Here is a 9041-nt window from a genome sequence, read left to right as displayed (position 1 = left end):
CAAAAAAAAAAAAAAAAAAAATGGGAGGTGCCTTCTTTTTTTTTTTTTTTTTTTTTTTTTGAGACAGCGTCTCTGTTACCCAGGTGGGAGTGCAGTGGCACAATCTCTGCTCACAGCAGACTCATCCTCTCCGGCTCTGGTGATCCTCCCATCTCAGCCTCCTGAGTAGCTGGGACTACAGGCATGCACCACCATGCCCAGCTAAATTTTTGGTATGTTTTATAGAGACGAGGTTTAACCATGCTGCCCAGGCTGCTCTCGAACTCCTGGACTCAAGGGATCTACCTGCCTTGACCTCCCAAAGTGCTGGGACTATGGGTGTGAGCCACCATACCTGGCCTGCCTTTTTTTTTTTTTTTAAAGACCCTTCTGCTTAAATTTTTTTTTCTTCTTTTCTTTTTTTTTTTTTTTTGGTAGATATGGGAGTCTCACTATGTTGCCCAGGCCAGTTTTGAACTCTTATGCTCAAGTAATCCTCCTGCCTCAGCCTCTCAAGTATCTGGGACTACAGGCATGTGCTCTTCTGCCTTCTGAATGTAGAAACTTTGGGGTGTCCTATTGAAAACACAGCATTACTTGACATACATTTAAACATACACACAAATACACAGAGGTCTTCAGACTGTCTCAAGTGTGGCTGAAGCCTGAATCCGGGTGTCTGCATTCTCTGGCTTGTAATGTGGAAGGGCTCAGTCACTGTTATTTATGGTGCCACACAAGCATTTTGGGATGGCATGAAACAACGTAGATTTTCAATCCAAGGAAGACTGAATCAACTCCTACGGCGCATATTGAAAAACATTCACATCCTATTCTAAAGTGGTACAAACATACACATAAGGTTAGGAAATAAAAATACATAGTGTCTTGCCAGATATTTCACTTAATGACTCCCAGAAAAAAAACTGGAGTCACCTCTGAACACACATGCGTTTCTGACAACAAATAATTTGAGCACGGTCAAAAATGTTAATGTGTTCTTTTCTTTTTTTTTTTTTTTTGAGACGGAGTCTGGCTCTGTCGCCCAGCCTGGAGTGCAGTGGCCGGATCTCAGCTCACTGCAAGCTCCGCCTCCCGGGTTTATGCCATTCTCCTGCCTCAGCCTCCCGAGTAGCTGGGACTACAGGCGCCGCCACCTCGCCCGGCTAATTTTTTGTATTTTTTTAGTAGAGACGGGGTTTCACCGGGTTAGCCAGGATGGTCTCGATCTCCTGACCTCGTGATCCGCCCGTCTTGGCCTCCCAAAGTGCTGAGATTACAGGCTTGAGCCACTGCGCCCGGCCAATGTGTTCTTACAGTCCTACTAATTAACACTGTAATTGTCTGGGCTCATGATACTCTGAGAAGTGAATATCCTGTTTATGCTGGCACTACTACGGCTGACACGTACACCACACATGACAATTTACTCAGTGCCTCCAGTTTCCCCTTCCGCCCTTACAGCAATTCTGTTGTGCGGGTACTGCTCTCATTCCCATGGGAGAGAAGGTGGAGCACAAAAGGTCATGCAGTTTCAAAACTGCAGGGCGGCAGGGCCACACTGAAACCCCCGGCTTCCTGACTCCACAGCGGCTCTGCTGTCTGTTCTACCCACCCCATCACACTTTCTGCACCATGACATCTTAGCAAGGTTCCGCAGGTTTTAGCCTTGGCTATTCCTGAAGGGAATAAGCTCAACTTCAGTGTGTTAATGAAGTCACATGGAATTTTGAGATCGCTTAACCTTTCTCAAGCATCCTGGTTTTCATGTATACAAGATAAAAAAGGAAATGAGGCTGGCCATGGTGACTCATATGTGTAATCCCAGCACTTTGGGATACCAAGGCAGGAGGATCGCTTGAGGCCAGGAATTTCAGGCCAGCCTAGGCAACACAGTGAGACCTTGTCTCTAAAAAAAAAAAAAAAAAAAACACACACACACAAAAGTCATGGATGGTAGTCTTAACTACTTGGGAGGTTGAGTCAGGAGGATCATTTGAACCCAGGAGTTTGAGGCTGCAGTGCGCTTTGATCACACACTGTACTCCAGCCTGGGGGACAGAGTAAGACTTTGTCTCAAAAAAAAGAAAAGGAAAGAAAAAAAAGAAATACATATATTTTAAAATTAAGTGCTTTATTTTGATATTAGGCAGAGTTTGACTGATGTTAACACTGAGAGAAATTTGTGGGAAACTTATTTTGAGACTGAAAGGAAATGAAATACTTATGGATGAGGTCATAGATATAACAAATGCAAATATACATTCCATTGAAAATATAACATTTGAGGTCTATAAACATAATAACATAAAACAGCATTCAAGAAAATTGTCCTACCTTCAACCTTTGAAAAATCTGAAAACTCAGGTCTGTATTCCTCTAATTCAGTATGATTAGTAGGATGAAAGTCCTTTATTTGATCTCCAGGCATGGAAAATTTAATAATATATTTCATTTTAACCTGATTGGTTTTATAGACAACAAATTCATCATCCTAGAGCAAACAGAAATCAGTAGGTGATTAACAACAATAGTAACAAAAAACCTGTATTGGCAGATGTTTTCATAAAAGCATGTTTGCTAATTTAGAAAATGTTGAATTCATACAGTAAATATTTAACAATTATTTAAACTTAAGCATATTTAATGAAAACAGGAGCAAAAAACTGAGGCTCTTCTTAGAGCATTCAAGACCCTCTTTGCTTGTTCCTTAATATAAAAATACCTCAAAGTCTGTGGTGACAGAGGCTGTTTGTGAAACTCCATGCACACTGTTGTAGCCTGGTGGTGCTTCAGTTAAAGAAAAGTCCTTCTTGTGTAAGTCCATACACTTTCCGAGGGCTACGTCACAAATGAGCAGGAGTCTGGTGCCATCTGTCTCTCCCGGGTGTGAGTACTTGATACTTGTACTGAATGCGAAAGGAAATAAACACATATTTAGAGTTTACAGTGACTTGTTAATAACATATTATTGCATAAACAGGAAATATTATTGAAAAGACTTTCCTGGTAAACTGTTCTAAATTTTCCTGTTATTGAAATATCTCCAACGACTCAATTTAGAACTTTATTATGCACTTATTTATTTAATATTTCTTCTATTTTTAGACAGACTCTTGCTCTGTTACTCAGGCTAGAGTGCAGCGGCATGATCATAGCTCACTGCAGTCTCAAACTTCTGGGCTCAACTCACAGCTCACCTTCTCTCCCACCCAGAGGTCATTTGATCACTATCTTGATTTTTGTGTATATTATTTTCTCTTTTTTTCCCATGTGGAATTTATTCCATAAGGAGCCACAGAGGGGATCCTGGGTAGGTTGGAGAGGTTTTACTGTGTTCCTTTTTATAACAGTTTTCTCCTTTGTGTGTGTGTGTTTTGAGACAGGGTCTTGTACTCTTTCACCCAAGCTGCCATGGTGCAATCATAGAGTGCAGTGGCACAATCACAGCTCTCTGCAGCCTCAGGCAATCCTCCCACCTCAGTCTCCTGAGGGTGGGCCTACTGGTGTGCACCACTGTGCCTGGCTAATTTTTAAAAACATTTTTGTAGCTATGGGGTCTCACTGTGTTGCCCAGGCTGGTCTTGAACTCTTGGCCCCAAGCAATTCTTCCACCTTGGTCTCCCAAAGGGTTAGGATTACTGGCTGGAGGCACTGTGCCTGGCCTATTTTCTTTCATAGTATTAATGCAAAGATTTATGTCTCTCAACAATGTAATGTATACTTCTGCTTGTTTTCGAGCCTTGCACATACAGGCATACCTCGTTTTATTGCACTTTGCAGATATTCCTTTTTTTTTTTTTTTTTTTTTTTTTACAAACTGAAGATTTGTGGCAATTCCATGTTGAGCAGGTCTACTGGTGCCATTTTTTTTTTTTTTAACAGCATGTGCTTCCTTTGTGTCTCTGTGTCTCATTTTGGTAATTCTCCCAATGTTTCAAACCTTTTCATTTTTATTATAGTTGTAATGGCGATATGTGATCAATGATCTGTGATGCTACTATTGAAATTGTTTTGGGTACAACGAACTGTGCCCACATAAGGTGGCGAGCTTGGTAAATGTTTTGTGTGTTCTGACTACTCCACTGACCACTGGTTTCTTCATCTCTCTCCTTCTTCTCTGGCCTCCCTATTCCCTGAGACACAACAATATTGAAATTAGGCCAATTAATAATAACCCTACAGTGGCCTCTAAGTGTTCAAGTGAAAGAAAGGGTTGTACATCTTTCACTGTAAATCGAAAGCTAGAAATGATTAAGCTTGGTGAGGAAGGCATGTTGAAAACTAAGACAGGCTGAAAGCTAGGCCTCTTGTGGCAAACAGTTATCCAAGCGGTGAATGTAAAGAAACAATTTTTGAAGGAAATTAAAAGTGCTGCTCCAGTGAACATAGGAATGATAAGAAAGCAAAACAGCCTTACTGCTGATATGAAGAAAATTCTAATGGTCTGCATAGAAGATCACACCAGCCACAGCATTCTCCTAAGCCAAAGCCTAATCCAGAGCAAGGCCCCAACTCTGTTCAATTCTATGAAGGCTCAGAGAGGCGAGGAAACCACAGAAGGAAGGCTTGAAGCTAGCAGACGTTGTCTGAGGTGTAAGGAAAGAAGCCATCTCCATAACATAACAATGCAAGGTGAACCAGCCAAAGCCGATGTAGAAGCTGCAGCAAGTTCTCCAGAAGATCTGGCTAAGATCACTGATGCAGGTGGCTTCACTAAACAACAGATTTTCCATGTAGACAAAACAGCCTTCTATTGGAAGAAAATGCCATCTAGGACTTCCACAGCTAGAGGAGTCAATGTCTGGCTTCAAGGCTTCAGACGACAGGATAACTCTTGTCAGGGGCTAATGCAGCTGGTGACTATAAGCTGAAGCCAGTGCTCACCTACCATTCCAAAAATCCTAGGGCCCTTAAGAATTGTGCTAAATCTACTCTTTTGGTGCTGTATGAATGGAACAACAAAACTTGGATGACGGCACATCTGTTTACAGAACGACTTATTGAATTTTAAGCCCAATATAGAGATCTACTGCTCAACAAAAAAGGTTATTTTCAAAATATGACTGCTCACTGGCAAAGCGCCTAGTCATCCAAGAGCTCTGATGGAGAGGTACAAGGAGCGTGTTGTTTTCATGCCTGCTAACACAATTTCCATTCTGCAGCCATGGATCAAGGAGTAATTTCAGCTTTCAAGACTTATTATTTAAGAAATATATTTTGGGCTGGGCACAGTGGCTCACGCCTATAATCCCAGCACTTTGGGAGGCCAAGGCGGGCAGATCACCTGAGGTCAGGAGTTCGAGACCAGCCTGCCCAATATGAGGAAACCCCGTTTCTACTAAAAATACAAAAATTAGCCGGGCGTGGTGGCATGTAATCCCAGCTACTCAGGAGGCTGAGACAGGAGAATCGCTTGAACCCGGGAGGCAGAGGTTGCAGTGAGCCGAGATCATGCCATTGCACTCCAGCCTGAGCAACAAGAGCAAACTCCATCTCAAAAAAAAAAAGAAAAGAAATACATGTTGGCCAGGTATGCCTGTAATCCCAGGAGTCTGAGGTGGGATGATCACTTGAGTTTAGCAGTTTGAGGTTCCAGGGAGCTATGTTTGCATCTTACTGTACTCTCACCTGGGCAATAATGGAGCAAGACCCCAACTCTAAAAAGAAAAAAATACATTTTGTAAGGCCATAGCTGCCATAGACAGTGATTCCTCCGATGGATCTGGACAAAGTAAATTGAAAACCTTCTCAAAAGGACTCGCTATTCTCCTTGCCCTTAAGACCATTTGATGAGTTATGAGAGGAGGTCAGCATATCAGTGTTAACAGGGATTTGGAAGAAGTTTACTCTAACTACCTTGGGTGACTTTGAGGGGTTCAAACTTCAGTGGAGGAAGTCACTATAGATGTGGCAGAAGCAGAAGGAGAACGGAAATTAGAATTGGAGCCTGAAGATGGGACTGAATTGCTGCAATCTCATGATCAAACTTGAATGAATGTGGGGTTGCTTCTTATGAATGAGTGAAGAAAGTGGTTTCTTGAGATGGAATCCATTCCTGGTGAAGATGTTGTGAACATTGTTAAACTGACAACAAAGAATTCTGAATATTATATAAACTTAGTGGATAAAGCAGCAGCAGTGTTTGAGACAACTGACTCCAATTTTCAAGGAAGTTCTACGGTAGGTAAATGCTATCAAATAGCATCTCATACTACAGAGAAATCTTTCATGAAAGGAAGAGTCGATTGCTGAGGCAAACTTCATTGTTGTCTTGTTTTAAGAAATTGCCACGGCCACCTCAACTTTCAGCAACCGTCACCCTCATCAGTCAGCAGTCATCGACACTGAGACAAGACCGTCCACCAGCAAAAAGACAATGGCTCACTGAAGGCTCAGATGATCATTAGCATTTTTAGTAATAAAGTATGTTAAAATTAAGGTATGTACATTCGTCTTTTTAAAACACAATGTTATTGCACACTTAATAGACTAGAGTGTAAACCTTTTATACTCATTGGGAAACCAAAACTGTGTGACTCACTTTACTGCAATATTTGCTATATTGCAGTAGTGTGGAATCAAACCCTCAATATCTCCAAGGTATGCCTGTATATAGAATCATCTAGTAATGTTTGCTCCACTAAGGTCTTAAGGCTCATCCATTTGACATGTGTAGCCACAGTCCACTTGTTTAAACTGCAGGATAGGACTTCACGTGGGACTCCACCAAAATGTACAGATCCATTCCACTGTCGATGGACATCTGCATGATTTCCAGTGTTCTGTTATTACCGTGCTCTCTTTTTCTTTTCCTTTTTTTTTTTTTGTCTTGAGAGACTGGGTCTCACTTTGTCTCCCAAGCTGGTGGTAGTGGTTCAGTCATATCTCACTGTGGCCTTGGACTGCTGGACTCAAGCAATCCTCCTGCCTCAGCCTCCTGAGTAGTTTGGACTACAGGTGCATGACACAATGCCTGGCTAATTTTAAAAAGTTTTTTTAGAGATGGGGTCTTGCTGTGTTGCCCAGGCTAATCTCAAACTCCTGGAGTTGAGCAATCTTTCTGCCTCAGACTCCTCAGTAGCTGGCACTACAGGTGTGTGTCACTGCACTCAGCTCGTTTTTTGAGACACAGTCTTGCTCTGTCACCCAGGCTGAAGTGCAGTGCTGTGATCTTGGCTCACTGCAATCGCTGCTTCCTGGGTTCAAGCGATTCTCCTGTCTCACCCTCTTGAGTAGCTGAGACTACAGGTGCACGCCACCACGCCCAGCTAATTTGTGTATTTTTAGTAGAGATGGGGTTTCGCCACATCGGCCAGGCTGGTCTCAAACTCCTGGCCTCAAGTGATCTACCTGCCTTGGCCTCCCAAAGTGCTGGGATTATAGGCATGAACCACTGCACCTGGCCCCAGCTCATTTTCTTTGCTATTAAGTTTCTATTCAAGTCTTTTGCACATCTGCTTACAGGGTTGCTTATCTTTTCCTTATTGATTTGTAGGAACTCTTTTAAATATCTTGGATCATTATCCTTTGTCCTGGGCCTGAACTCAGTCTCCACCCTTTAATTAGCTCTGCAACCTTAGGCAAGTTCCCTGACCTCCCTGAGTCTGTTTCCTCGCATGAAATGATATCACAATACCAATTATGAGGTTGGCAGATGATGTACATGGAGTTCTTCTCACTGTGTTGCCCATGCTGGACTGCAGTGGCATAATCATAGCTCATTCCAGCCTTGAACTCCTGGACTCAAGTGATCCTCCTGCCTCAGCCTCCCCAGTAGCTAGAACTATAGGTTCTATTAGCGCCACCATGCACAGCTAATTTTTTAAATTTTGTGTAGAGATCGGGTCTCGCTATGTTGCCTAGACTGGTTTTAAACTCCTGCCCTGGCCTCCCAAAGTGCTGGGATTACAGGTGTGAGCCACCATGTCTGACCCAAAGGCAGATTTAAACATTATCAAGGATGTTGAAGATGAAATAGGATTCTAGGCATATTGAGGTCATATATAATTGATAAATCTGAGTTTTGGTTGAGAAACTCCCTCACCAAGGAAAGACAGAAGAAAACACACAGTAAGTAGTAACGATTCTGTGATTAAGGATCAAACATACCTGAGCGAATCACTGAAATAAATCCCACTTCCAAGGTTTCCGACGTCTGTTCTTTGCACACCATGATCTTCCACTACTTTGGGTAAAAGCAACCCTCTGAAAAGAGAAGGGCAGGATAAGGTGTAAGCCCAACGCTGACTGCATCTCTGCCTCGCTCAGAACTTTGGCAGGTTCCTACTGAACTTCTGGCATTCAGAGAACTTTGCAATCAGGGTGAAACCATGTTTGTTTCTAGGAACACAAGTAAAGGGAGATTTCTGCCTTTTATTATATAAACATCTATTGTTTGAATTTCTTTTTTTTTTTTTGAGACGGAGTCTCGCTGTGTCGTCCAGGCAGGAGTGCAGTGATGCGATCTCAGCTCACTGCAAGCTCCGCCTCCCGGGTTCACAACATTATCCTGCCTCAGCCTCCCGAGTAGCTGGCACTACAGGCCTCCGCCACCTCGCCCGGCTAATTTTTGGTATTTTTAGTAGAGACAGGGTTTCACCGTGTTAGCCAGATCTCCCAACCTTGTGATCCGCCCACCTCGGCCTCCCAAAGTGCTGGGACTACAGGCGTGAGCCACCACGCCCGTCTTGTTTGAATTTCATATTAGGAGATTGAATGAATTTTGTAAAACAGCTTTTGGGTTTTGGTCCTACTTAAAAAGTTCATACCGGTCGGGCGCGGTGGCTCAAGCCTGTAATCCCAGCACTTTGGGAGGCCGAGACGGGTGGATCACGAGGTCAGGAGATCGAGACCATCCTGGCTAACATGGTGAAACCCCATCTCTACTAAAAAATACAAAAAATTAGCCGGGCGAGGTGGCGGCGCCTGTGGTCCCAGCTTCTCAGGAGGCTGAGGCAGGAGAATGGCGGGAACCCGAGAGGCGGAGCTTGCAGTGAGCTGAGATCCGCCCACTGCACTCCAGCCTGGGCGACAGAGCGAGACTACATCTCAAAAAAAAA

The 9041-nt window shown here is 43.2% G+C and overlaps 1 protein-coding gene across 3 annotated transcripts in view; it reads right to left on the bottom strand.

The window, feature by feature from the left end:
* PARP4 (poly(ADP-ribose) polymerase family member 4) overlaps positions 1 to 9041 on the bottom strand; it is a 94198-nt gene that overhangs the window by 56607 nt on the left and 28550 nt on the right. For all 3 annotated transcript variants that reach the window (XR_003116482.1, XM_025364239.1, XM_025364238.1), the window contains exons 12-14: positions 8092 to 8187; positions 2705 to 2888; positions 2317 to 2473 (exon numbers count right to left, since the gene is read on the bottom strand). Coding sequence is in view for 2 of the 3 variants with exons in the window: in XM_025364239.1 (XP_025220024.1) it covers positions 2317 to 2473; positions 2705 to 2888; positions 8092 to 8187 (437 nt within the window). In the remaining variant the exon portion in view is untranslated. The remainder of the gene's footprint in view (positions 1 to 2316; positions 2474 to 2704; positions 2889 to 8091; positions 8188 to 9041) is intronic.

Source organism: Theropithecus gelada, chromosome 17, assembly GCF_003255815.1.
Source record: "Theropithecus gelada isolate Dixy chromosome 17, Tgel_1.0, whole genome shotgun sequence".
Lineage (NCBI taxonomy): Eukaryota > Metazoa > Chordata > Mammalia > Primates > Cercopithecidae > Theropithecus > Theropithecus gelada.
The sequence above is the reverse complement of the archived record's forward strand: the minus strand, read 5'-3'. Positions and strand labels throughout refer to the sequence as shown.